This window comes from Passer domesticus, chromosome 6, assembly GCF_036417665.1.
Source record: "Passer domesticus isolate bPasDom1 chromosome 6, bPasDom1.hap1, whole genome shotgun sequence".
In the NCBI taxonomy this organism is placed as follows: Eukaryota; Metazoa; Chordata; class Aves; order Passeriformes; family Passeridae; genus Passer; species Passer domesticus.
This window is the reverse complement of record NC_087479.1, coordinates 39,085,974-39,113,922: the sequence shown is the minus strand read 5'-3', so window position 1 is coordinate 39,113,922 and position 27,949 is coordinate 39,085,974. Positions and strand designations below refer to the sequence as shown.

Sequence of the window (27,949 nt, the reverse complement as noted above, 5' to 3'; positions counted from 1 at the left end):
TTCTGGAACCGAAGGGAGCTAAGCCAGAACCTTCCAGTCATTTTAAGAGAAACTAGTCAGATAACTTCACAGTAAAGCTGTGGACGCGGACTGGCGGACAGTTTGCAGACCTCCAAATCAGCATAAAAATATGTGGAGCAGTAAGGACTGCTAGATGGGCTGAATTCAAAGGAAGAGGAAGTAATGGATTTGTGCTCATATGAAAAGTTTGTAGCAGATCTTGGAAAATGTTCTGTATTCTTTTCTTCATTGTGACTATTGTTCCATCAGTAAGCTGTGATGTACCACTTTTCCCTTCTTCTATTGCAGGCACCCCTCAGTGTGCCCCAGACCAGTTCCTGTGTGGGAACGGGCGTTGTATTGGCCAGAGGAAGCTGTGCAATGGAGCAAATGATTGTGGAGATGGCAGTGATGAGAGCCCACATCAAAACTGCCGTAAGTCCTCCCAAGTTCAGTCTTAGACATAAATGGAAGCCCATTAATGTGTGGGAGTCTATCTGGTGTTACTGAAGGATGTGTGTAGGAAAGGAAGTCTGAGCTGTGATAGTGGGGACAAGTTAAAGATTGAGGAAAAAAACCTTGTTGGTTTTGTCAATTAAAGACTGCACACGAGGAAAGATGGGGAAAAAATTATGATCTCAGATATCACCATTTGTCTGCAGAGACACTGAATCCTAAAAACACGTTAATCTGAGTTCTGTTGTACCATTCAGTTGTGGCCTGCAGAGGAGATCTCTGGCTGCAAAGAGGAAGCTTCCAGCACAGCTTGTGTCCTCCCCCTCTTGTTCAGCCTGCTTTGAAGGGTGACTGCTGCCTAACAGCTGAAGGCAAGAGCAGCTGCTTTGTGGTTTCAGCTCAGTTATCTTCACATGTTTCTTCCGCAGGTCCACGAACAGGGGAGGAGAATTGCAATGTCAACAATGGTGGCTGTGCTCAGAAGTGCCAGATGGTACGAGGGATGGTGCAGTGCACTTGCCACACAGGTTACAGGCTTCTGGAAGATGGCCGATCATGCCAAGGTGGGTTTTTGGAGCAGTAGCCTCCTCCCTGCTCATTTGGTATGTTTGAAAGTGGTGGCTATGATAGGGTGAAAATCAGAGTATGAAAGGAGATGCAATCTATCAGTGAGATTTTTGGGTTTGTTGATGATCTATCTAATGGTAACTTTCTCTGTAACATGCAGATGTGAATGAATGTGCTGAGGAAGGCTACTGCAGCCAAGGCTGTACCAACAGTGAAGGAGGCTTCCAGTGCTGGTGTGAGCAAGGCTACGAGCTGCGACCTGACAAACGTAGCTGCAAAGCTCTAGGTAAAGGGGAGTTCAACCTAGCAACACAGCTGGTGTGTGTCTGTTGGTCCAGTTATCATAATTATGTCTTTAGTGCTTCACTGGCAGCATTGTGCTGTTCACCAAACAAACGTGTGAAGGAAGGGAGGTACCTGGATTTGTGTTAGATATGCCCACGCTGTTGATAAATGTTAGTGAAAATTTTGTGTGATTTTGACCATGGAGAGAGGTACTACACTGTTTCCTTTCTCTGCCAGGGTGATAGCCCTTGCCTTTTCTTCCTAGTATTTTGTCATTCATTGTGACTCAGAACCAGGGCAAAACAAGCTTTCTGTCTCTGTTCAGGAAGTTTCTTGTCCTTTCCAATGAGTGAGATTGTATCACAGCTCCTTGTGGTTTGACCTTTTATGCTGGTCACTAATCCTGAATGCTGTAAATGGCTGCTGTATGGAGATCTGCTGGGTTTTTTTTAAAGATATCTATACACTTTAACTTTATTCCTCCTCTAATGTAGGAGGTGAGGAATTAGAAATTTCACTTAAAGACTTCAGATTTCATTAGGAATTCCCCTAGTGATATCCATAAAGGATGTTGATATTTTGGAGATGGTTTTTTGCAGTGGAAATACCTGCTGAGTTTATACCTGGCTGAGGCAGATTTCAACTGTGTCCTGTCTGTATTAGAAGGTGTAGTAGAGCATGTGTGTTTGCATGGCTAGGAAATGCATATAGGAAAAAGAAACTCTAGTCCAGCTGCCAAGTGTCTGTATAGTGATATGGTTTCAGAGGCTGAGGGGAGGCAGGCTTAGGTAGGACCTGGAATGATTGCTTCTTGCTGAGTTAATGTTTGCCAGGTTTAAAACTGCTCATCTTTGAGTTAGGACTATGTATAGAGGATGTAAAAACAGCTCTCTGAAGTGTTTTGCACTTGAGGGTTGATTTCTGCTGCCAGTACTGCAAAACTCTGTTCTGGGACTTGGTGCAGAGGGAATGGTAGGCAGGACCCAGTCAAATGCTGTCAAATACTCCAATGCTGTCTTCCTGTATTTTCTTAGGGCCAGAGCCTGTGCTGCTCTTTGCCAATCGAATTGATATCCGACAAGTGCTGCCTCATCGCTCTGAGTATACGCTGCTCCTGAACAACCTGGAGAATGCCATTGCCCTTGATTTCCACCACAGCAAGGAGCTGGTGTTCTGGTCTGATGTCACGCTTGATCGCATCATGAGGGCCAATCTGAATGGCAGCAATGTGGAAGAGGTGGTTTCCACAGGGCTGGAGAGCCCAGGTGCGTCACCACAAAAAAGGCAGTGGTATAGGGTGGAGGAAAGTGTGACCCAGCATTCAGAAAAAAGTGCATCTCCCTGAGGAAGGGTATAGGTTGGATGGAATGGGTGTTATGTGAGTGTTGCCCTGGAGATAATCTTGGCTAGCAGGAGAAGAAACTGGGCCTCCTCTGAAGTGGACAGAGAAAGGGAACTATTTTTTCTGTGCAGATCCATGGTTTCATTCTGTGCTTAACTCTCTCTTGTACATAGGTGGGCTTGCTATTGATTGGATCCATGACAAATTATACTGGACAGACTCTGGAACATCTCGAATTGAGGTAGCAAACTTGGATGGCACTCACAGGAAAGTGCTTTTGTGGCAGAACCTGGAGAAGCCCCGAGCAATTGCCCTACATCCTATGGAGGGGTGAGTGAAAATATGAGAAACCAGGGGGAAACCCCAGTGGGCCCTCCATGTACATGCTTTCTGTTGAACATTGAAAACCCCATTCTTGGTCACAAAGGTTACCTTGGGGCTGAAGACTTGAGTTGGTACTGACAGTTTGGGAAACCTGGCAATGCTCTGACCCTTCAGAGCGTTAAAAATGCTCTGCAGTTTTCAGCAGGCTGGGTGTTACTTTTTACTTCTCCAATGGCTGTGACCCAGTCTCATGCTCGAGGTCACAGGACTGATGTTGCTTTGCCCTGATAGGGAGTGATGTTGAGTACAGTATGTGGGCCACAAGTTTTCTAGCTGTCTCTCCCTGTCTCTTCCAGTACTATCTACTGGACTGACTGGGGCAACACTCCCCGCATTGAGTATTCCAACATGGATGGCTCTAATCGGCGCATCATTGCGGATACACACCTCTTCTGGCCCAATGGACTGACCATTGACTATGCAGGACATCGAATGTACTGGGTGGATGCCAAACATCACGTCATTGAGAGGGCTGACCTTGATGGACGCAATAGGAAGGCTGTTATTAGCCAAGGTAAGTAACAGGCTTTCTCCAGGGAGTGCTTTCTGCAGTAAAGACCACAGAGTAGCACAGTGCTGATCTGAGTTTGAGACACCGGCTCCTGCATCTGTGCTTGTCTCCTGTTCTTCCACTGTGGTATGAATTCTCTCACTATTGAGGGATGGATTTTGCCATCTAGTCATCAGTGGCTGCATCAAAAGCACGTTGAGGGAGGCGAGTCTGCTCTTGTGAGACTCCACCTGGAATGCTGCATCCATCTCTGGGACTCCAAACATAAGAAAAATGTGAAATTGTTGGAGGAAGTCTAGAGGAGGGCCACAAAGTTGATAAGAGGGATTGGTGTACTCCCTTACAAAGATTGGAAAGAAAGTTGGAGCTGTTCAGCCTGGAGAGGAGAAGGTTGTGTGGAGACCTCATTTCAACCTTCCAGTATCTGAAGGGAACCTACCAGGAAGCAGGAAAGGGACTCTTCATCAGGAACTGTAATGTTGAGACAAGGAGTACTGGATACAAATTAAAAAGAAGGGGAAATTCAGGTTATGTATTAGGAAGACATTTTTTACTTGTGAGGATGGTGAAGTGGTGGAACAGGTTGCCCAGGGAGGTTGTGAATGCCCCAGCCCTGGCACTGTTCAAAGCCAGGTTGGATAAAGCCTTGAGCAACCTGGTCTAGTGGGAGGTGTCACTGCCTGTGGTGCGGGGATTGGGGCTAGATGATCTTTAAAGTCTATTTCAGCCCCCTAATGTTCTGTCTATGATTATAGGACAGCAGAGAGGAATTGTCTTTTAAATTAGTGTGAAGTGTATTTGAGCAGCCTGAGTGTGGGGAAGCCTAAGGGGCAAAGAAAAGAGTATTCCTTGTCTCCCTGGTAGCCTGAGTCATGTTAGACGCGATCATATTCCTGTATTGGATGTCTGTTGCAGGGCTCCCACACCCATTTGCTATCACTGTGTTTGAGGACAGTCTGTACTGGACAGACTGGCACACCAAGAGCATCAACAGTGCCAACAAATTCACAGGCAAGAACCAGGAGATCATCCGCAACAAACTCCACTTCCCTATGGACATCCACACGCTGCATCCTCAGCGTCAGCCAGCAGGTAACTGCAGAGCGGGTAGAGACTCATTTGAGCCACATCCTGAAGCCATCAGGTGGACACACCCGTGCCTGTGCCCGGGGCTGTGCAGAACTTGCTCCACCGCCCTCGCCCTCTGTTGAGGTCGCTCAGGCAGTTATCTCGGAGTTGGGTGTTACTGCAGCTCCCCCTGCTGACACCGGGGCTGGAGGCCTTTCAGTAGGAAATACTTGGGGCTTGTTTACACAAGAGATGTTTTGGGATGGGGAAAAATCATAAGTGGACGTTGTAATGACTGACATCTCCCTTACTCCTCTTCAATTGCCATTATCTACTCTCAAAGTGCATTGAGTTAAATGTTCATTTTAAAATTGAGCCCTAAAAATGAAGTTAGTGCTTTAATTTATATGTTTCCTTATTTTCAATTAACTTCGGGGTTGGGAAGTTATATCCACGTGGTCTTGACACCTCAGCTAGTGTTTTTCTTCATTTCTTTACTCTTTGCTTTATGTGTGGTTGCTCTTGTCTTTGGCTACTTGAGCAGGGAGAAACCGTTGTGGGGACAACAATGGAGGCTGCACTCACCTCTGCCTGCCGAGCAGCAAGGATTACACCTGTGCCTGCCCCACGGGCTTCCGCAAGACCAGCAGCCATGCCTGTGCCCAGAGTAAGTGAGGTGGGACCACGTGCTCAGATGTTCAGTGGGTGGCAGAGGGCTGGCAGTGGGACTAAGCATCAGTGGTACTTGCTTCCAAGGAAATGCAGCTGAATAGACCGAGTTAGAAGTATTAAGGGTCCTGCCAGAGGATGCTTCACCTTTTTGATGCATTCCCCTGTTCTGTATTCTCACTGCCCTCACTAGGCTTCATGGATGGGGATGCAGACAAATTCCACCCTTGGTCCTAATTTCAGGGCTGCTATTGGGACCATGATACCTGGCACAGCTGATTGTTTTTCTGAAATTCCCACAATGGCTGTTTCAGTGATGAACAAAAAATTCAGTCCTCATCATTGCTGCATTTCTCTTAGTTTGCAACTATGTGAAAGAATTTGACCAACTATCTCCCAGATTCTCAAGAACTATTTTAAAGTAGCTATTTGATTTAGAGGGATGTCTGTGCCATCCTTTGAAGATTATGGTTGCCCTTGTTCCCTCAGCATAGGTTACACCCCAAGAGAGAGCTCACAACCACTCTGACCTCCCTTTCCTATCCTCTCCCCATGATATTTTGCTTGCAGTAAAAAAAAAGACCTGCCAGTGAGAGATGATGTAGGTGGTTAATGTTGTGGATATAGTAGGGAATTGTCTGTCTATCACTGTATTGTTGAACTTAGAGAAATTAAAAGAAGACCTTTCGACCTTTGATCAGGTCTTGACAAGTTCCTGCTTTTTGCCCGAAGGATGGACATCCGTCGGATCAGCTTTGACACAGATGACCTGTCAGATGATGTCATCCCCCTTGCTGATGTTCGCAGTGCTGTGGCTCTAGACTGGGACTCAAAGGATGACTATGTCTACTGGACAGACGTTAGCACTGACTCAATCAGCCGAGCAAAATGGGATGGATCAAACCAGGAGGTACAGTGTTCACTGTGGGTGGAGCTCATCTGGCCAGGAGACTCCTTGAGCATCAGATTTGAAGCCACTGGGATACACTGGCTTTTTAAGGCACTGCAGTTCATGGTGGATCTTTTGTTCGTTAGTTTGCCTAGTTCTGACAAACTAATGAGATCACTGGACATTTCATAAACAATTTGGTGTATGAAGATCCTTGAATGGGGAGACATGAAGCATGGTGATTTGTGGGCTGTGGTCAATTCCTTTGTTGTAGCCCTAGAATCTGAAATAAAGAAGTATTAAATCCTCTGTTACATTAAAGTTGGAACAAGTGTCATGCTCTTTGGGAATGCTTTTTGCTCACAGTTCTAGGCTGATGGTACTATAAATGAGGCAAACAGAGTTCAAAGTTTGGATTTGCAGTTTGAACAGGCACAAAAAACCCAGAAGTTTCTCCAAATAAAAGTCTTCTTTGGACTTCAAAGTCCTTAATGTTCTCTCTTGTACAGCAGTGCTCTGCTCAGGCTTTTGCCTTTTGAAAGTTAACGTCCTTTGTGAATGGCTAGTGCATTGGACAAGTACTTTCTCCCTAAGGTCTAATTTCACTAAGGATTTTTTCTTTTTGTTTTTATTTAGGTTGTGGTGGACACCAGCCTGGAAAGTCCAGCTGGACTTGCAATTGACTGGGTCACCAACAAACTGTACTGGACTGATGCAGGTACTGGGATCCTCTGCTTTGCATAGACTTCTGTCTTCCTTATTAGTCATGAAAACTGAAAATCAGCTGGGTAGTTCTGTCTGTTTCATTCCAAATTTGTCTAATTTCTGTGTAGCAGAAAGATGGAGTTTAATGTCATGTGCTTCTAACTGAGTATAAATTGAGGCACAACCCTTAGTTTAATTCTCTTTGCAGTACCCCCATTCTATAAAAATATTCATCACTGTTGTCTTGCTGCTGAGCTTGTGATTGTGTGCATTTATGTATCTTCCAACAGTGTATCTTGGTGTGCAGCAGGTCATACTTGGAGCATGTTCTCTGCTGGAGAGTCATAGTTTAGAGAGATGTAAGGAAAATTATTCTTTTCTAGCTGTTCTCTCATGGTACGGGGGCTTAGGTAAGATGTAGATTATATACAGGACTCCACATCAGTGACAGGCACAGAGCTGACTTGAGAGGATGGAATGTTTAAGCCAGATTTCTTACCTCTCTTCCAGCTAAGAACACAGATGGATATAGGGGAAGAATGCATTGTTGTATGGAGGTTTTTGTGCCTTAGCTCTTGCAATTCCAATTTCATCTCTGTTATTTTCTCTTGACTTTTGTAGGAACAGATCGGATAGAGGTGTCCAATACGGATGGGACCATGAGAACTGTTCTAATATGGGAGAACCTAGACAGACCTAGAGATATTGTGGTGGACCCTGTTGCAGGGTAAGAGAGTCTTTCTTCTGGGATGACTTAACAATTCTTGCATGTCTAAAGACTTTCTGGTTCTTTGGTTTTGTACAATTTTTTTTCTTACTGGTGCCATTGTTCTACAACCTGCTAGTGACTGAAACCAGAGAAGTGATTTTAGATGCTAATAGAACAAGCTAAGCAGAGGTAATTGCCTGTTGTGCTGTGGAGCTTGCAGGAGCTGGCTGGTGTTTTCATTTGTTTATCCTGAGGATGTAATAACTAAAGATGTGGTACAAAAATGTTGAGAATGGGCCCATCTAGTTATTTTCTATTTCTCTGTTGCACATATATGTTAAATTTGTATTCAAACTCCTGCTTATCAACTTGACTTTCAGTCAGAAGGATGTTCTCAGACCTTTTGGAGGTGGAGATAGGGTGGGTAGGAAAAAACTCACCAGTCATTGCTTTAGAAGTGTTGAATGAAAGAATGCTATTCTTTCCCTGAGTGGATTACTGGAAGACAAATACAGCAAGAGTGTAAAGGGATAGTGGTGTACATTGCTAAATAATTTTTAGACCTTGACCTATTTTCTTGAATTTTTCTCCTACACATGGTAATTAGGCCAGCCCATGGGCAGTAGAAGGTATATAAATTTGAGTGTGATCTTAGGTACATTACAAGAACTCAAGGCTGGACATGAGTACACAAATACTTTAATGCTTCTTCCTGCTAGGGCCTGAAGGTACCAGACTTGCTTGCTTCTCAGGCAGTGAAAAAGTGTGGGCATTCACTTCTGTCTGGGCTTTTTCTTAGGTTCATGTACTGGACCGACTGGGGAGCTAACCCAAAAATTGAGCGTGCTGGGATGGATGCCTCAAACCGCTTGGTGGTCATTTCCTCCAACCTGACATGGCCCAATGGCTTGGCCATTGACTACGAGTCACAGCGCTTGTACTGGGCAGACGCAGGCATGAAGACCATCGAGTATGCCAGTCTGGATGGAAGCCACAGGAAGGTAAGGAAGCTGTCTTTGAGGAGAAGGTCTGGGAGTCTGAACACAAAGTGATGATGGTCCCTGCCTCTTTTTCCAATGGAAAGGAAAATTTACAAATCAAAGTACACAGTGGCTTTCACTGAGACAAAAGAACTCCCTTTCAATTTGAAAGTGTGTGAGGGAAGTTTGAGGGCCAAGGTTGCCTCATCATTCTCCTTTTGCTGTGATTGTATGTTATGATGTTGAGAGGGAGCAAGGGAAGCCTCTTCTCCTTACTGAATTCATAGTCACTAATATATGTATAATTAATATATATAAATAAAATATATAAAATATATTTTAAAATATTTTAATTTATATAATATAATATTTTTCTTTGGGTGATGGGGGTAATCTGAGCAGGTGCTGATTGGGAACAATCTGCCTCACCCCTTTGGACTTACTCTTTATGGCGAGAGAATCTACTGGACAGACTGGCAGGCCAAAAGCATCCAGAGCGCAGATAGGAGAACTGGGCAGTCTCGGGAAACACTGCAGGACAATCTGGAGAATCTTATGGATATTCATGTTTTCCACCGGCACAGGCCACCAGGTACAGAGCTCACACCCAAGCTCCACTGAGCTGAGAGCTTGCTCAGGCTCTGCCGTGTAGCATGTCTTTTTTTCAAGGAGCTGACCTGTCAGCCCCCATTGTCTTAGTGTCTGTGTGGGGTATGAGAGCGTGAGAATTAAGTCTTGACTTGGTATTTGAGGGCATTCTAGAATGCATTTCTATAGCTGCTGCATTCCTTTTTTGTGCCAGTGCTACTAGCTCATGGATTTCTCATGTTCTTTTCTGTAGTACATACAGCATGCAAAGTTAACAATGGAGGCTGCACTCACCTGTGCCTTTTGGCACCTCTTCCAAAAGGCTACAGCTGTACTTGCCCTACAGGGATCAATCTGCAATCTGATGGCAAGACCTGCTCCCCTGGTGAGTGCTCTCTGCAGTTTTTTATCAGAGCTACATTTTGCCTCTGCTGTGTTAGAGAAAAAATTTCACTTTTATGTGCTTACTTGCTTTATGCCTTAAAAAACCCATTTGGTGCCTGTACCTTCAATTGAGTGGGAATTACTATGAAGAAATGGGAATTACTATGAAGAAACTGATAAATGGATTGATGAAGGAGACATTTCTCTTGAAATTATGTTGGCCAAGTAAACCAAATGTCACATTTTTTCCCATACTTTTGCCCTAATATTGAGGTGAATTCTTAAACTACAAGGTGATAATATTCTTTAATAGGTCTGTATACACTCCTCCTGTGGACCCTCTTCTGTGGATGATGGAAGGCACTTGGTTTGAGGCCATGATAATCCACTTTTCCTCCCTAGCAAGAAAAAAGATGTCTCCTAATTTCAATTTCCCATACATATTAGCAGAAGTAACTTTTCTGTGGGTCTTATGCCTTTCAACTTGGATGTAAAGAAGCATTAAGTGATGCTCAAAAAAGTGAGCTTTTTTTACACAGACTGTCCATGAGCCAAAATCTGTCTGAGACACTTTCCCTTTTCCACTGAAGTGGTTGTAAACTCTAGAATACTTGATAAATGATGCCTACAGTTGACTGAACTTGTTCCTCACTAATATCTGTCCATTGTCCACTCTGCAGGAATGACCAGCTTTCTGATCTTTGCTAGAAGGACTGACATCCGGATGGTCTCTCTGGATATCCCCTACTTTGCAGATGTTGTTGTCTCAGTCAATGTCACCATGAAGAACACCATTGCAATTGGAGTGGATCCTCATGAAGGTCTGAACTTCTTTCTGTATCTGACTGTGTTTGAAAGGCAACAAGTAACTTCCTATCTAAATATTTGAGTAAAGACCCCGGCACAGATCTTACTGTAGGCTGTGGATTTGGGTAGGTTTTTATTTTCCTTGTATGTGCTGCAGATAATTTGTTTCCAGTAAGGAAAGGAATATCCTTAGAGGAAAAAAGAGAACCTAAATTGAATGGAAAAACACTGCCTGCAATATTGAGTGGGGTCCCTGTGCATTTTGGATTTGAGAAAGTTCCTCTTCCTGAGGCCTTTTACAACTGTAGAGCTGAGACACTGGTTGTTCATGTATAGTAAACATCCCATGCTGTGCTGGGTGTAAACACTGTTGCACTGTAAGGTAGATGATCTCTTTTTGAGAAGTCAGAGGTGGAGCTCTACTATTAGTTGATGGTATTGGGTGTTCTCCATCCCTGTGTGAAGGTCAGACCTTGTGTAAATGTCCTACGTATTTTGGGGAAAATTGGAACAAGAAAATTTGCACTGTTTTTATCACTCTAGCTTAATAATCTTGTGCTGTTATTATTCCTGTACAATCAGATCCAGTTTGAATGGTGTAGCAGGTAGTTGGACACCTGGATCTGTTTTTTAAGGATTTTGCTATTTGGTTGTTGGGGTTTGGTTTGGTTTTGTTCTGGGCTTTTTCAAGTTTCTCTTTCCTCTTCAACCCAGGAAAGGTTTACTGGTCAGACAGCACATTGCGGAAAATCAGTCGCGCTGCCCTTGATGGCTCACAGTTTGAGGACATCATCACTACAGGTGAGGGAGATTTTGATCTCAGAGCCTCTTGCTCCTTTGCAGTATGAAAAAAGAGATTCTCTGATACCCTGGTAGAATACATTTTTGGTGGAAAGGCAAGCAAAGACTAAAGCAGTTGCCTATGAGATGGACAAGAGAAATACTAGAAATTCCTGACTAAATTGGGAGAAAAAGCAGTGACCAAAATGTTTTGCTATTTTCTCAGGTCTGTTGACTACAGATGGGCTGGCTGTGGATGCTATCGGCAGGAAGATATATTGGACAGATACAGGAACAAACCGGATTGAAGTGGGCAACCTTGATGGCTCCATGAGGAAAGTCTTGGTCTGGCAGAACCTGGATAGCCCTCGGGCAATAGCTTTATACCATGAAATGGGGTTAGTGTTGTCAAGAGATTGTCTAGGAGTTACACAGGACTTCTGACCTCCTTTTCCATAATACTTGCTCACTTCTCTCCAGGTATATGTACTGGACAGACTGGGGTGAGAATGCCAAGCTGGAACGCTCTGGGATGGATGGCTCTGCGCGTGTGGTGCTGATCAGCAACAACTTGGGCTGGCCTAATGGACTGGCAGTGGATAAGGCTGGGTCCCAGCTGCTCTGGGCTGATGCACACACAGAGGTCTGATTCTGTTCTTCAGTGTTGTTTGTCATGGGGTATTTGGAGGCTGCTTTAAAGCTCTTGAGCAAGTTGTCGAAAGAGCAAGGGGAATGTAAGCCTTTCTGAGAGTATGGGCTATGGAGAGAGGGGTGAACCTGAATAACATCACTTGCCAAGATTGTTTCCCACTTGCTACAGTAAGTGCTAGCAAGAGAAGTGTTTTGAGTATGGGCTGATGTTCTACTTCTTCCCGTAGCGGATCGAGGCTGCGGATCTCAATGGCGCGAACCGCCGCACCCTGCTGTCTCCAGTGCAACATCCCTATGGCCTCACTTTGCTGGACTCTTACATCTACTGGACTGACTGGCAAACTCGCAGCATTCACAGGGCTGACAAGGACACTGGTGCTAATGTCATCTTGGTGAGGGCAAACCTGCCTGGCCTCATGGATATTCAAGCTGTTGACAGGGCACGGCCCCTGGGTAAGTTCCTTCCCAGTTGGTGGGTGTCAGTGGTGGCAAGGGGAGTCCTTCAGAGCTGTCATTAGAAACAGTCCTTTGGTGTAAAGCAGGAGTGATAGAGTGACTTCTCAAAAATCAGCTTCTCTTATGATGCCTTCTTTTAAAGCATCACTTCTTTCCTCTTTAACTATTTTTGCACTCCTCTCTGTTTACCCAGCTCTGTAGGTCTAGTGTTGATTACTGCATGCTTTTTGACCCCTTTGTCCCATTTCCTTCATTGGATTGCACTTGAGAGCCTCATTCTCGCACACAGCAGAGCCACTTTCTTAGGACAACTGAACAAGTCATGCCTTATTAGGCTTCACCAGACTGTACTGACGTTGGACAGCTTCCGTTCTTTAATTCCAGAAGACTCTAATTCTTCTTAAACTGGTTGCTGAAATATTATTTCAAGTTCTAGTTTTATTTCCCAATCACTGCAGGCTTCATCTTCTTGTCTGCCGCTTTGCTCTGAAAAATCTCTGCTGCTTTAGTTGCTCTTAATATATGTTATCCAACTATTCTGTGCCAGAGTCAATTCTTTGTTACTCTTTGGGGATCCTATAACACCCCATCTTGCCTCCTTGCTTTTCAGTGGAAGTTGTTGCTTTGTGCTGTGGTTTTATTTTGGTAGAATTTCCCCAATACACACTTCTGTAGAAAGTTCTGCTGTTTTTACTGTGGTTACTAGCAGCAAAACATCACTCTTGACTGCATAACTTAAAGCTGACCAAAAGTCTAGCCACATTGTCTTCTTCCTACTCCCTGCACCTGTCTCCTGGGCTTTTTCCCTCCTAGTAAATGTATGCTGGGTTCTTTACAATTAAAAAGAAAAAAATTATATGACCCTAATATGTCAGGCACTTCCAGCAGGCTTCTCTGATGCCTTTGTTTACTTGCCACTGTGTGCAGCTAAGTTGAAACAGAAGCTTCTTTGTCAGCCTGGCCTCTGGTACTTTGTCACACTATTTCCCTACAGGGTTGGATCTTTCTGTCAGCATTACCATTTGTAGCAGTAATAAAGTTAAACTGCAGTTGCATAAATCTGGGAGCACTTGGCTGTTTAGGAGCAGTTTTCCCTGGGAAAACTATGATTAGCAAGGAATGCAAGTTAAGATTTTTCTTCTAATGATCCCTCTTCTTCTGGACCCTCCTGTTCTCCTTGCCAATCATGCCCATACCTACCATGAGTCTTACAGAGGAGGGAGAGCGTCTCTGTACAAAGGGGTGTAGCTTCCCAGCAAGGCTGGGATGGTAAGGATGAACTCAGCTGCTAGTAAGTTGTGCATGTATGTAGCCTTTAAAGTAAAGCTTTGGTCTGTGAGATCCTAAAACTATGCTTTCCCTGTTTCTGAAGGCTTCAATAAATGTGGAGTTCGTAATGGTGGCTGCTCCCACCTTTGTTTACCTCACCCCACTGGTTTCTCCTGTGCCTGCCCCACTGGCATCCAGCTGAAGAGAGATGAGCAGACATGTGACTCTTCTCCAGAGACCTACCTACTTTTCTCTAGCCGTGCTTCCATCCGTCGTATCTCGCTGGACACCAGTGACCACACAGATGTGCACATACCTGTCCCTGAGCTGAACAATGTCATTTCTCTGGACTATGATAGTGTGGATGGCAAGATTTACTACACAGATGTATTTCTTGATGTTATCAGGTAGGTGCCAGTCAACTGCTTGGCCAGTGCCCAGGTCACCCAGTGACTTGTGCTGAGTGTGCCAGTAAACTGAGCACACCAGTACTTAACACCTTGTCTTTGGTACATAGCATCATGCTGAAGGTGTGTTTAACCCACTGGACACGTGGGGCAAAAAGTATTAGGGAGGTATTAGTATGCAGTGGCCATGTGAGATGGAGATCCCACTTTCCAGGAACTAGCAGTTCCTCACTGCTGTTTGTCATTGATTTTGATCCAGGCGGGCTGATCTGAATGGCAGCAACATGGAAACTGTTATTGGTCAGGGTTTGAAGACTACAGATGGCCTGGCAGTGGACTGGGTTGCCAGGAACCTCTACTGGACAGACACAGGGCGCAATACCATTGAAGTGGCTAGACTGGATGGAAGCTCCAGGAAAGTGCTGATCAATAACAGCCTGGATGAACCTCGAGCCATTGCTGTCTTTCCCAAGAAGGGGTAGGTGTGGGGTTATTGGTGGGGAAGAAGAGGCAGGCTGGAAGAGGAGGTTGTGGGAGGAAGAAGACATGTGCCATGTGAATCTACAAGTACCAGTAAGGGGTTGACTCTGAAGACTTGTAGTAGTCAGGCAGACAATGAATTTGAAGGTTGGGCAGATAGCTGTGAGAAGCAGGCTACAGACAGCATTATATTTTTTGGACCTGAAGAATCTGGCAGTTTGATTCATAACTAAAACTTTCCTTAGGCCAAATGAAATGGTCTTTTCTTCTTACACTTGCCGTTTATCTCTTCAGGTATCTCTTCTGGACAGATTGGGGTCACATTGCTAAAATTGAACGGGCAAATTTGGATGGCTCTGAACGTAAAATCCTGATTAACACTGACCTAGGATGGCCCAATGGATTGACTTTGGATTATGATACCAGGAGGTCAGTGAAAGATTTTTTTAAACTTGTATAGAGTTAAGGGATATAATGAATTTTTTAGCATTCTTATCTTCATTTTTTGAAGTAGCACTGTGGGTTTGGGTTTGGTTTTGGGGTGTTTTGGGGCTTTCTTCTATAGATTTTATTTCCTAGTCCATCTTATGATTCCATGATCTTGGTCAATGAATGACTAGAAAGTAAAGAGAGGTTGTATAGATGGAAACTCACCTCTTTCCCTGTGCCTTCAGGATATACTGGGTGGATGCTCACCTTGATCGGATAGAGAGTTGTGACCTCAGTGGGAAGCTACGACAAGTGTTGGTCAGCCAGGTGTCACATCCCTTTGCACTGACACAGGTGAGAAGGTTTTCCTGCTGCCACCATTCTCCCTGGTGTGTTGATGAGTTTGTATAGTGGAGTTTGGGAACAGGGAATTGTTACAGTCTGAGGAAACCGAGATGGCTGAGGGGATAGTACTTAAATCTTCTCCGGAGCTAACAAAGGAAGTTTGTCTGAACAGTGGGGTGTACACAGCCAGCTTCTTTACAGTAAGAGGGTAAGGGTTTGAAAAGGCCTCTGTTTTGGGCCTTCTGCCACTGGGATATGTTTTTTATGGGTAAGGGTACCCATACATGACTAAATATGCTAATAATGGCTGTGATTTTTTTTTTTTTGCTGTCTCCCTGAGCAGCAGGACAGATGGATATACTGGACTGACTGGCAAACTAAATCTATCCAGAGAGTGGACAAATACTCTGGGCGGAACAAAGAGACAGTCCTAGCCAATGTTGAGGGATTGATGGATATCATTGTGGTTTCTCCTCAGAGACAGACAGGTAAAAAGAAGGACCTTGATTCAGGCAAATTCTGATTACAGACCAAAAGAACTCTAGAACTACTGCCCTATTGTGGAATATCAAGTAAGGATGACATCCCTTTTTATCCTCAAACTACTAATGCATCTTCCCTTAGCTCATTCTTTGTCTACCTGTGACTTTTCAACCAAGTGCATCTTAATGGTGTTCACCCAACATTGTGTTAAACCAGAAGAATGTGAGGTTTTTGGTGTTTTTTATCCCTGCAACTGTGTTGTCTGGGCTTCTGTCTAAAGATTTCCAGTACCTTCCTTTTAAGATTGCCCTAATCCAATTCAGTGTTTGGCTATTGTCATATTTTCTTAGCAATCAGATGGCAGGCATATGCCAAAAACATAACTTACTGGATTTCTAGGAAGTATTTCTGGCTGAGCAGCAAAGAAGGTTGTTGTTCTGAGCCCCCTTTTTGTTCAGATGTAACATATTTAGAAAATTTTTTATTCCTTCCAGGTAGTAATGCTTGTGGAGTGAACAATGGAGGCTGCACTCACCTCTGCTTTGCCAGGGCTTCTGACTTTGTCTGCGCGTGTCCAGATGAGCCAGATGGGCGGCCCTGTTCTACGAGTGAGTTTACTGAGTGTCACTTGGGTAGTAGCTTCCGTAAGTGAGCCACTGCTACTGCTTATGCAATGGCAACCAGAGCAGCTGAGGCTCTCCAGTGTATAGATCTTATGCAGTCATGTATTGGAACCAAGGCCAGTGGTTGTGAGTGATAGAGACTTCTTGTCCTTTCTGCTGACAGACTGGGCTTGAGATGGGAAGGCTGCTCATATAAGATATAGAGAGTTTTGGAAATGGCCTAGACAAGCCTATCAGACTTGTTTATCTGCCCCACAAAGTTGGAGTCCTACTCATTTTTCTCTGTTGTTCTAGTTCCTGGTGTGGTGCCCCCTGGACCGGAACCAACCAGTGTAAGTGAGAGAAGTCCAACACCACCTGGCAGGCTAGGTACTTCAACAACCAAACCTCTCACATCTCTGGAAACAGTGGAAGGAAAGTAAGTGTTCTTGTTCTCTTGGAACAAGAGAGCAAGTGTTCTTGTTCTCTTGGGGTGTGAAAGTCCCAGCTTTTGCAAGGTTCCACATGCAAGCCCCCTCTGGTTACAATCATACCTATCCGTAGCCAAAAGAGGATATTCCAGCTGCAGATTTCACATTCTTAATGAATGAAACTATTATGACAAAGATGCAGTTGAGATGGCAAAGAGCCATTGTTGAGATGGTAAGAAACAGCTGGAGATCCTTTGTTGAAATGTGTGTGTAGTCTGACTGTACTGAAGTGTTAAAATCTGCCTTTAGTTCCTGTGTCATTCATTTGATTGATTTTTGAATTTCCTAATTTTGAGAACCTATTTCTGAGAGGAGGACAGAGGAGTCTGTTGCTTCAATTTAGTGAAACATCTCAGACTAGACCCACACAGCTGAGAAAATGGTTCTGTCCTGGGAAGGGGATAGCTTGCTTGGGGCAGAACAGAATCTTTGCAGCTCTAACATTTAATTTACAATGCAGGTAGTTAAGAGACTCTTTTCTGCTAATTCCCTACAGCCTGCTATTTATACAGCTCAGCAAAAGAGTAGCTCTATAGTATATGGCTGAGTTATTTACAGAGCAAAACTTGCACTTAGCTGAGTATGATTTATTGAATGGAAATGTCTTCATGCTGACTTTGAGATATTTTGATTTTTGCTTCTGCACTGATGCTGAAATTTGTTTCCTGAAAGATATGAGTACACTTACGTACCCAAGAGGCAAATCTAGAATGAATTGGATATAAAGATACTGCAGACCAGTAACTGATATATCCTTACACACCTCCTATATATTGTATGTATAATTGTCTCTTCTCTGGATGCAGAATACTGAAGAAGAAAAAGGAAGACCTGTGGTTTTTAACTGGAAAGGGAAGGGATATCAGTGCTAGCCCATTCCATCCTGTTTTTTGATACCTTTGTTACTGTTGATTCTGCTTTCAGTAAATAACTGAAATGTCCTTCTGTCTTTCAGCTGCTCTGACAAAGATGCCAGGCAAGGCTTGTGTACTCGTGCCAATGAGGCAGTGTTAGCCACCATGGGTGAGTTGCTTTTCTTTAACTCTTCTCTTCCAGGGTTGTTCCTCCAGATGTGCTCAGGGCATTCCAGTCCATAGTGTCTGAAACTGAAATTTCTGAAACTCAGACTTGAATTACTGAAATGCCCTCTGACTAGAGCAAAATGCCTCTGTAGACATTCATTAACCTAGATGGGGACTTTACCAAGTGACTCTTTGGTCTGAAGAATAGTTGTGTTTTTTCTTTCATCCTATACCTCATCCACTGGGCTCTTCCCATTAATAGTACTCTATTTCACTGTCCCCTTTGTATTTAGTTGAAGATGGTTGACTGTAGTAATTGCTTCCCAATGCTGGAGTAACCTGTCAGCAAGGGGGGGGTCTAACTCCTCCATTATAACCCCGTTACAAAGATCTTGACACTTCTTGGTTTGCTGGGGCCTGGAAAAGGGAGGAAAGTTGACCATATGTTTGTTTCATATGAAGCCAAACAAAACCCTCTGCTAAACCTTAATGTGCTGACATTTTAGTTTACATACTTCTGTATGGGTAAAGCCCCAGCATCAGGCATTACACCAAGGTCAGTATTATCCAATGAAATATAAAATGAGTACATAAATTACTCTTGGTATTCACTTTCAGGAGAAGGACTGCATGTCAGCTACATTATTGGAGGTCTTCTCAGCATCTTGTTTATTTTGCTGCTTATTGCTGCTTTAATTATATATAGGTAAGTGATCTTTTTTCCCTCTCCTGGCCAATTGTAAACTCTTGGGTTGTAGGAGAAGGTCTCCGAAAGCACTAAATCTTTCTTTATTGTCATTTACAGTCCTTTTTTCCTCCATTGCAAAGAGTGCTTGATGATTTTATTTGCAAGGTTTGAGTCCTGTTCCTCTAAAGTGTTGGTCATACAGTTCTATTATTTGAAAGCTTATTGGCTAAATTTTCTGCAGAGAGCTTATGAGTTATGGACAGGAATGTGAGATAATTCGTATCTCAGTAAATGTGTGAGCTCATGTGCTTTCTGACAGATAACTTCACAAGTTACTGCCATGACAGCCTTTGTGATTACATGGCAGTGCCTTGCTGTACTGGTAGCTAGTAAATGGACTCGTTGCTGAAGAGCCAGGTGAAGCCAGGATTCTGTCTTTGAGGGACAGTGGAGATGGCTGAAGCCATCCACTTGCTGAGCACTCAGGAACTTTGGATCCTGGCAGGGGGTTCCTGTGACTTTTCTGACAGCTCTCTCCCTCTAGACATAATAAGTCCAAGTTTACGGAGCCTGGCTTGGGGAACCTAACCTACAGTAATCCTTCATATCGGACATCTACCCAAGAGGTGAAGATTGAATCCATTCCCAAACCAACCATGTACAACCAGCTGTGCTACAAGAAAGAGGTAAGAACTGCTACAGCTGGGAGCCCAGCTCAAGCTGCTGTTGAGTATTACAGGCCTCACTATGTGGAAGGATTGCAACTTGTGAGCATTTACTTTTAGGACACAGAACGACAGCTTCATTGAATTGTTCAGACTGCTATGGACATCAGCCAGCAGCACTTCTTCCCCAGTGAGCTGTAGTGAATTTGACCTGTCTTTAGTTCTCTGCTTCTTACCCACTCCCACAGTGTCTTGTATTTCATTTGCATTGGGTGATGGCCCTCAAAAGTGCATGAGCCAATTGAAATTGTCTTCCTTGGATACAGGTCGTGGTTAGTGACTGTTGCACCAAGGCTGCTTTGGACAGTCATCAGGGGAACCAGGCAGCCAGAAGGGGTTTGGTAACAAGAAAGTGGTTCCTGGCTGTGCATGGCCTGAAAGGGGGGGATGGGAAAAAAAATAGAGCCCTTATTAAACAGAGCATTTTAAAGGCCCTTCAGAGGTCCGTACTTTGTGCCACACGATGGAGAGAGTTTAATATATCTTGCAGCACTTAGTTTCTCCTCTCTTTTCTCCTCAGAAGCTTTCTTATCACTCAGATAGCTTCTCATCTTCCCTCTTCTGATTTCCGTCCACATCCTCATGTCAGGTATCACTACTCTGTGTGTTTGATCCTGCCTCACTCACTCAAGCTCTGTTGTGTGGCTCAAGCGCTGTCCGTACTAATTGCTCTTTCTTGGTTTCCTCCTCTGCTTTTATGTCTTTAAACTAGCTCTACTGTCTGTCAGGAACATATAAGTAATTTTCTATGGCAGAATTTTTGATCTGGGCTTTGGCTACTCATACTCACTGATATTTTAAAAAGGCAATTTCTGTTAGGACTATTTGTGATTATCTGTTAGATCACTTGGTTCGTCTGGCAGGGATTGCAGACTTACAAAGGGAAGAGTTTTCCCTTACTGTTTTTCAAAGGTACTATCCAATAGATTCCCCAAATCTTCAAGCCATTTTAGCCTTGTCTATTAAGAATAAGCCAGGATTATTTATCTGGGAATCTAAATCCTTTCCGCTTTTTTCTTAATTCCGATGCTCCTTGATATATACAGATGTATATTTCCCCACTGCCTCCACTTTCTCCTCAGGGATAGATCAGGTGCTCCTTATTTCTTAGTGAGCCAAATTAGATTTCACTATTTTAATCTCAGTGTGGTCCCTTTTGCCTCTGTGTCCTGGATTAGGGCAAATCTGGGAGAAAACCTACAGAAGGGGCCCCCCAGAAAGCAAACCCACACAGCCCCTTCCCCCCTCCGGTTTGGGAAGGATTCCTCGGAGAGAAGTGGAAAGAACCTGTTTATTTAACAAGCAAAACACCCCCAGCACACAAAATGAATAATACCAGATGACAACACTTTCACTGATCTGAAAAGGATGACAAATTCAGAAAGTCTTTCCTGGGGGTGGTTGCTCTGTTGTTTCTCCCTCCGACGCTGGGGATAGCTGCTGCAGCCAGCAGATGTAAACTCTTGGTGTTTCCCAGGTCCCAGTCCGGATCAGGTTTGAATGGGTCCAAAAAGTGAAGGGAAAAAACAGTCCAGGGAAAAAAGGTCTGGACTGCTTAGTTAAACTAACTAACAGAAGCAAAAAAAAAAAAAAAAAAGGCAGAAGCAGAGCAGGAGCAAGAGCAAAGCAAGCAGCAAAAAGCCAAGCAAAAAGCAAAAGCAGCACTATGTACTGCCCCGTCTCTCTGTCCCGCCAGCCGTGGGGGAGCAGGCTGATAACAAACCAAAACAAACCTTGCTCTTCAGAGCCAGTCTTGAAGGCACAGTACATAATATCCAGCACTAACAGAACACACGACTGGGGATACAAGCATCATAATCTCACCCTAGGACACTCTGATAATTTTATTGTTTCCCTATAATCTCCTTCCCCCGTGCTGCTGTGAGACTTGGACTCAACAGTGGTATTCCAGCTGTGCTTTGCTGAGAGGTGAATCTAGAATGACTGACTCAGATGTAAAGATTTGCAAACCTAGAATTGATCTTCTGCCTACTTTTACCATGTTTTATGTCTGTTTCTGCTTCCCATTTTGTTTGGTGGGGGTTTTTCCCTTCCTTTTTAGGCTGTGTTCTTACTCTCTTCTGTCAGTGAATATGTATAGTTGAATGAGAAGAGCAGTCTCATCCTCATTCCGCTTCCATGACTGAAAAATCATGGAGTTTGGAATGAGAGCCCTTGCAGGAAGGGCTCATCTGGGGGTGGTTCCTAAAGAACAAAGAAAGCTTAAAATGGGTTCTGTCATTGTGGCAGTTAAAGCCAGTGTCTGTTTACATGGAGGTCCAGCTCTTTGTCTGCTTCCCTGTCTTCATTCCAGCTCTGCATTGCTCTTTGCCATATTTTTCCATAGCCGTATTTTTTCATTCATCTGTCTTCTCCCTAGACCGGTCCTGACCACAGCTACACTAAGGAGAAGATCAAGATTGTGGAGGGAATATGCCTTTTATCCAGTGATGATTCCGAATGGGATGACCTTAAGCAGATTCGGAGCTCCCGTGGAGGGATCCTCCGGGACCACGTCTGCATGAAGACGGATACAGTCTCTATCCAGGCTAGCTCTGGTTCACTGGATGACACGGAAACTGAGCAGCTGCTGCAGGAAGAACAGTCTGAATGCAGCAGTGTTAACACAGCAGCAGCCACTCCTGAGCGGCGGGGCTCACTCCCGGACACAGGCTGGAAACACCAACGCAAGCCCTCCACAGAGAGCGAGGTCTAAAGTACACGTGACTTTGGAAACAGTCGTACCCTCCCTACCCTCTGCTCGGCACAAAAACCACAGGACTCTGCCTGCCTGGCAAGGAAGGGCACAGAGACCAGCCTCTCTTGCAAGGGGCCTGAGACTGGGACTGCCTTTCAGCAAGGAGCTTGGGCAGCTGTGTTGTTGTGTTTGGAGAAGGAGGATGGGTGGGTTGGTTGGAACCCAGAGACCCTTTTGACTCATTTTCACTGTCTGTGGTTTATTTATATGTTCCCTTTTCCTGGAAGTTGCCACATTAACTTTTGCAGTGACTCGTCTGCCCTGAATCTGGTTCAGAGTGTCTGTTCCCTGGCAACCTGGAAGTCCTGTGTCATCCAGCTCACGGTCAATGCCCATGAAGAGAGCAGAGCTGCCTCATTGCTGGCTCGTGGTCACAGAAGTACCCCTGGTCATTCCAGCACTAGCAGCACTCTTTGAGGCTTTGTGTTGAGGGGTCTCTGACATGAGAGAGGTCTTGGTATAGATGGGATATAATTTGGGGCTCAAGAGGACACTGACACAACATCAGGTCACCTTGTAAAGACATAAAGAGGATAACCACAGTTGCCAAGACTCACTTCATGAGAGCATCACTGCTTACTTTCATATCTGCTACTAAAAACTACAAGGAATGCTCAGAATGGAGCACTGTGTCTGTTGCTGGCAGTGGACACTGCTCCTGTTCTCCCCTTTCCTGTTAAAACATGTTTCTACTCTGGAAAAACAAGAGTCAGCAAATGCCCCTTTCAGAACTGTTCCCTGTGCATACTGGAGTCTGAGTGCTGAACTTCAGACAAGAAGAAATTGGTATTTTACTTAGCTCTACAGAGCTAATGGGGGAAAATGGATCTCAGTAAGACCTAAATTTTACTATCTTTGCATAACTGATATATAAAAAAAGAAAAAGAAAATTTGCTAAGTCCCCACTAGTCCCAATTCTGCAAGGTCCCAATTATTTTGGCCTTTAGGACCTTTGATTACCATAATAAGGGAAAAGAGAAAATTCCTAGGTCGAGTCTTTCCCAAGGGAATGCTTAGTGCTGACAGTTAGGAGCTGCTTTATTACTAGGCTGAGCCCATTTGACCTAGAATGGGAGACAATAATCAGGAGCTGCAAGGGCCATTCTAAGTAGTTGTTTATCAGATAGAATTGCACTTTAAGTTCTTCTGTTACCACTAAATAGCTCTCCTTGCCAAAATAATTTTTCCCATCAGCTTCATGAGCTGTAGTTCTCTGGCCTCCAAGATTCTTACCCTTTAGGTGAATGTCATCCTACCCTTGCAGCCAAAACCCAGCAGCATTTGGAGCTGGGTCCTGCATGCTCCCAAGGACTATTACCACCTCTTCATACTCTTTTGTCATCTGTTTGTTCAAAAAGAAAAAAGAGAAAATATTGCTTGACACTTCTTCAAAAACAAAATGTATATTAATCCCTCAAATCACATGGTAAAATATTAAGCATTAAGCCAGATCCTTGGAAGCAGAACTTCCCTGTGAAGAATTTCTCACTGCAAACTTTGTAACCTCTTTTATCGTGTGGAAAGAGGTCAAGTACATTCCCATCCATGGTGTAAAGAGAGCAAAACATACACTGGGGTATGGTTCAGAGGTAGGGGGAGGGTACATCTCCCATGCAATATTTTTTTCAGCTGATTAAAAAGGAGAATCATCCTACTCTGCTTGAACCTTATTTATATGCTAACAGGCCTGCTACCCCTGAAGAACACAACAGTTGCCAGTAGTTTGCCTGTACTTTTCACAGTAGAGGTAGCTTTGGGATAGATAGGGGAAGGTTGCAGCTTCGACCTGGCTAGTTGGCTTGAGACTCTGTCCCTAACTGCACCATTGGGCTGACTGGAGTATATTCCTGTGGAAAATGAACTGGAGCTAAGGCTTGGATCTCCCTGTGTTAATGTGGGACTCTTCCCTATTCCCAGAGGGATTTATTTTTAATTTTTTTTTAAATTAGATTTTTATTTAATTATTTATTTGACTCCAGCCTTGGAAGCATTGATTTTGTTGGGCAGAGGCACTTTTGGATTGAGGTGTGGACTTGACTGGGAACTGAGAAAGGAGTGCATATCACTGACATGGATGCTGCCCATCTAAGCCACTTCACGCAGGGACAACACCAGAGGGCTCAAGCATAAGCAGAAGAATCAATTTGAGCAGAAACCATGTGTAGGGGCAGGGGCATCAGGGCTGGGAGTGGGGAGATGGGAGAGGAAGGCTCTGACCTGTATGAGAGCAGGGTTTCTTAGGGTTTTGGAATGGGTTGTTCTCTTTTTTCCCGGTAGCTTATGTGACCCTGCACCAAAATCCTGAGGTGGGACAGGGGTGAAGGGAAACATCTGCCCAGACCTGTCACTTAAGTCAGCCTGTCAGAGTAATTGCTGTCCAAGTTGTAAGTGTGGAAGGGAAAGCAAAAACACAGTCAGTCTTTTCAACAACTCATGGTGTTTGTGATCTCCACCTTGATCAATATTCTCTGCTGCTTCTTAGGAGAGACCCTGTGCACTCCAGCCTAACAACCTTTCATAACTGCTCTCTGCTCCCTTCCTCAAATGATTATGGTGAAAAGGAGCAATAAAATGTCACACAGCCTCCTCTACCAGTGAGGTGGGCAGAAATTTGTGTCTTTTTTTCTAGAGACAGCCCCGGTGAGATGCTGCCTTGGGGATGCATCATGGTTCCCCATTCCGGGGAACAGAAGACCCTCGTTGCACTTAGGATGTTAAGAATGTGGAAAGGCTACCGGAGGATGATCTCTTGAGCACTGATTTACTGTGTAAAAAGCAAACCTCTCTCCTGTCTGTCTCGAGCTAACGTCAGTGATTTCCGTGTGTTCCTGTGTAATGGTTTTAACGTTACTCGCTGGAGACATTGGATTTTCTGGAGTTATTTAACCACTGTGTTCAATATTTTAGGGGTTGATGATAATTTAATATAAATTTAGCTTTTCTTAACCACTCTGCCTGGCTTTTGGTTGTGAATCATACATGTTATTTGGACTCTCCTCTGAAGGAGGAACTCCCAAACCTGTTCAGACAGAACCTCAACTTTGCTTCATTTGAGAGGAGCAAGAAGATAGGAACAGATTTGGGTTCTTAGAAACTTGATTGTAGCATACACTATACCCCTGTGATTCTGAATCAAGGACACAATATCTATACGCACTTCTGCAGATTCTTTCACACACATAATACCTCTCACTCTGCCCCAGCTTGCTTTTTCACCCCCTCTTTAACATGGCAACAGAAGGGGCTGTTCATTTTGGCATGTATTAGGACTGTAGAGATCTCAAGCCTCTGCTGAGTGGAAAATAAAGTTCTGAAGAAGAGCTGCTTTTTCATTCTGTAGGGGGTTTTGTTTAAGTTTCTGTTGCCTTTTTTTTTTTTATAACCAAGAGTTTAAATCGTGCCAAAGGCTGAGTAATGAATGAAACATCCACTAATACCTGACACTGCAGTACTGGTGCTAATCTTGTAACACATTCTGTCCCTTTCTGATGAAAGAACTACCTAAAACATTTAAAACAACTGTATTTCTGCTAATTTCACAACTGAAGCACAGTGCAAAAGCTATTTCAGTCAGGTCATGAAAAAATTGCCTCTCTTCCAAAAAACTGATGGTGCTCATGTGGCATGGTGGGGAGAGAGCAGTGTAAGATTAATTGCAGTTGCGTGCATGGCATTCTGCTGTCCCTTGTCTTCTATTCTGATCACCCAAAAAATGTTTAAATTTTTTAAGGTGAAATGAAGAAAAGGAGAGAAAACACACTGTGCTCCAAAACCAGTTCACAGAACAGGTCAGGGTGGAGAGGACACTGTGGGTCACCTGAGCTAACCTCCCTGCTCAAGCAGGGTCACCCCAGAGCACCTGGCACAGGACAGTGTCCAGACAAATCCTGTGATCTCCAGTGAGGGAGACTCCACAGCTGCTCAGGCCATCTCCCAGTGCACGGTCACCTATACAGTAAGGAAGTTCCTCCTATTCGTGTGGAATTTCCTGTACATCAGTTTCTGCCCGTTTCCTCTTGTCCTATGGCTGGGCACCACCGAGCAGAGCCTGGTTCTCTGGCAGCCTCTTCAGATACTGACATCTTGTCTCAACACGGACCCCTTATGTGAGGACACGAGGCTTGACTCCATTTTCATCGGAAGGCTGATTTATTATGTTATATATTATATTAAAATACTACATTAAAACTATACTAAAAGAACAGAGAGAGAAGGAGATCAGAAGGATACCAGGACAAGAATAGAATAGGAATCAACAACAAAATCCTGTGACTGCTCACAGCCTTGGCAGAGGTGGCTGTGATTGGTCATTAATTGAAAACAATCCACATGGACCAATGGAAGATGCACCTGTGGCCTTCCACAGCAGCAGACAGTTATTGTTTACATTTCTTTCCTGAGGCTCTCAGCTCCTCAGGACAGGAAAAATCCTAGCAGAGGATTTTTTCATAAAATATCATGGCTACGCTGACAGACATGGATGAGGTGCCCTCTCAGTCGTTTCTTGAGTTGCTGCTTTGCAAACTCACTGAGCACAGCGAAGAGCAGGCCCATTCCTCTGCAACAGGATCTTCCCCAAAGCCGAATCCATCAGCCCCGAGATGCTTTAGCCCTTTGCCAGCGGGTCCCGCGGCCTGACCCGGCTGCCCTAGGCAGGCCCTGCGCGCCCCCCGTAGAGGGCCCGGCAGCTCCCTCCGGCAGCCTCCCTGGGGACGCGGCGGCGGCCGAGGCAGCGGACGGGCGCACCGCGGCAGTTCCCGGGCCGGGCGCCTTCCCACGGGCGGGGGCGCCGCCGCCTCGGGAGCACGCGCTGCGGCTGCCGGATTCAAATGGGCCAATAAGAGGCGCGGGCGCGAGCGCGGGCGGGGCCGGCAGCGGCCAATGGGCGCGGCGGACACTGGGAGGTGCGGGCGGTGCTGGCGATTTCAAACCCCGCCGAGCAGCCGCCGGACCGTGGCCGGCCCGACCCGCCGGGCCCAGGTGAGCCTCGCCGTCCTTGTCCTTTCCCCGGTGAGCTCGGCCCCTTTTCTGTCCGCGCCCGTGGGACTGTGGCTAGGCCTTCCTCCGCCGCCAGGCCCGAGCCTCCCCGTTTCTCCCGGGGTCCGTGTGGAGGCGTAGTCCCCGCGGTGCGGCATCTCCCCGCGGGGATGGCCCGGACCCGCGGGCTGCGGCGGCATCCGCCCGCAGAGCCCGGCGGCGTGAGGACTGCGGCTGGCAGCGGCGGGAGGCCGCGGCCTGTGCCGCGCCGCGGAGGCGCAGCCCGCTCGGGCCGCCCGGCAGCCGGCGGCGATGGAGCCGCGGGAACCGCGGGCTGGGCGGCTCCGCTGCGGCCGCCTCCGTCCGTCGTGGGCCTGGGGCTGCTGGTGGCGGCCTTCCGTGGGAGGCGGCCGGGATAGCGGGCCTGGGAGCCGCCGGGGGAGCGGAGCATCCCCTAAGGGAAATGCGGACCGAGCGCCTTCTGCCCCCTGAGGCTGCGTGCAGGATCGGTTCCCCCTCCAGAACGTCCTAAACAAAACATTCTGTGGGGTGATTGTAGTCTTAAAACCAAAAGCGCGAGGTCATCTCTTATTTCTGCAGCTCTTGTTGGGTGCGGGTGTTTAGATTGCCAGAGCCCCTCAGCAGGAGGTGCTTCCTGTTGAATTCTCTCTAGTATATGCGAAAAAGAGCTGCGTGGAAATGTGTGTCCCATGCTTCTGCACACACACCTTTCCCGCATTTCATTTGATTTTGTTTCTGAAACAGATAGTCTTGTGATTCTTCCAAAGACAGTACTTTTCAAGTTGGCATGCAGAGGGTTTTCCTCCTGAATCTGGAAATTTTTGGGTCGGAAGACAGAGGCTGAGGAATGATACTTCTGTGTGCTTTAAGCAAACCAGGATTCTGTTCTAAGAATAAAAAAAAAATTAAAAATCTTATGTGCTACAGTTTTCTAACTGATTTACGTTTGTTGTATATCATCTATCTGGTTATTCTGTGGTTTTTACTTTTTGCTGCTTTTAGTGTTTGATTTTCTGCTATT

General features: G+C 45.2%; 2 protein-coding genes across 10 annotated transcripts in view; both read left to right on the top strand.

Moving 5' to 3' along the window:
• LRP4 (LDL receptor related protein 4) overlaps positions 1 to 24,876 on the top strand; it is a 96,828-nt gene extending 71,952 nt beyond the window's left edge. For 3 of the 4 annotated variants that reach the window (XM_064424797.1, XM_064424796.1, XM_064424794.1), the window contains exons 9-38: positions 310 to 435; positions 885 to 1,019; positions 1,184 to 1,309; positions 2,343 to 2,573; positions 2,824 to 2,980; positions 3,331 to 3,548; positions 4,461 to 4,637; positions 5,155 to 5,280; positions 5,984 to 6,192; positions 6,808 to 6,889; positions 7,498 to 7,603; positions 8,385 to 8,586; positions 8,968 to 9,157; positions 9,407 to 9,538; positions 10,218 to 10,358; positions 11,059 to 11,145; positions 11,351 to 11,522; positions 11,605 to 11,767; positions 12,003 to 12,228; positions 13,604 to 13,907; positions 14,167 to 14,385; positions 14,682 to 14,816; positions 15,062 to 15,170; positions 15,505 to 15,649; positions 16,139 to 16,252; positions 16,562 to 16,685; positions 17,693 to 17,760; positions 18,378 to 18,465; positions 18,992 to 19,133; positions 21,553 to 24,876. In XM_064424797.1, the coding sequence (XP_064280867.1) occupies positions 310 to 435; positions 885 to 1,019; positions 1,184 to 1,309; positions 2,343 to 2,573; positions 2,824 to 2,980; positions 3,331 to 3,548; positions 4,461 to 4,637; positions 5,155 to 5,280; positions 5,984 to 6,192; positions 6,808 to 6,889; positions 7,498 to 7,603; positions 8,385 to 8,586; positions 8,968 to 9,157; positions 9,407 to 9,538; positions 10,218 to 10,358; positions 11,059 to 11,145; positions 11,351 to 11,522; positions 11,605 to 11,767; positions 12,003 to 12,228; positions 13,604 to 13,907; positions 14,167 to 14,385; positions 14,682 to 14,816; positions 15,062 to 15,170; positions 15,505 to 15,649; positions 16,139 to 16,252; positions 16,562 to 16,685; positions 17,693 to 17,760; positions 18,378 to 18,465; positions 18,992 to 19,133; positions 21,553 to 21,888 (4,790 nt within the window). In that variant the 3' untranslated portion in view covers positions 21,889 to 24,876. The remainder of the gene's footprint in view (positions 1 to 309; positions 436 to 884; positions 1,020 to 1,183; positions 1,310 to 2,342; positions 2,574 to 2,823; positions 2,981 to 3,330; positions 3,549 to 4,460; positions 4,638 to 5,154; positions 5,281 to 5,983; positions 6,193 to 6,807; positions 6,890 to 7,497; positions 7,604 to 8,384; positions 8,587 to 8,967; positions 9,158 to 9,406; positions 9,539 to 10,217; positions 10,359 to 11,058; positions 11,146 to 11,350; positions 11,523 to 11,604; positions 11,768 to 12,002; positions 12,229 to 13,603; positions 13,908 to 14,166; positions 14,386 to 14,681; positions 14,817 to 15,061; positions 15,171 to 15,504; positions 15,650 to 16,138; positions 16,253 to 16,561; positions 16,686 to 17,692; positions 17,761 to 18,377; positions 18,466 to 18,991; positions 19,134 to 21,552) is intronic. The other variant, XM_064424795.1, reaches the window with a different exon arrangement.
• A 1,897-nt stretch (positions 24,877 to 26,773) lies between these two features.
• CKAP5 (cytoskeleton associated protein 5) overlaps positions 26,774 to 27,949 on the top strand; it is a 51,408-nt gene continuing 50,232 nt past the window's right edge. For 4 of the 6 annotated variants that reach the window (XM_064424762.1, XM_064424761.1, XM_064424760.1 and 1 more), the window contains exon 1: positions 26,775 to 26,910. The gene's annotated coding sequence lies outside the window, so the exon portion shown is untranslated. Of the gene's footprint in view, positions 26,941 to 27,949 lie in introns of all 6 variants that reach the window. The other 2 variants (XM_064424759.1, XM_064424756.1) reach the window with 2 other exon arrangements.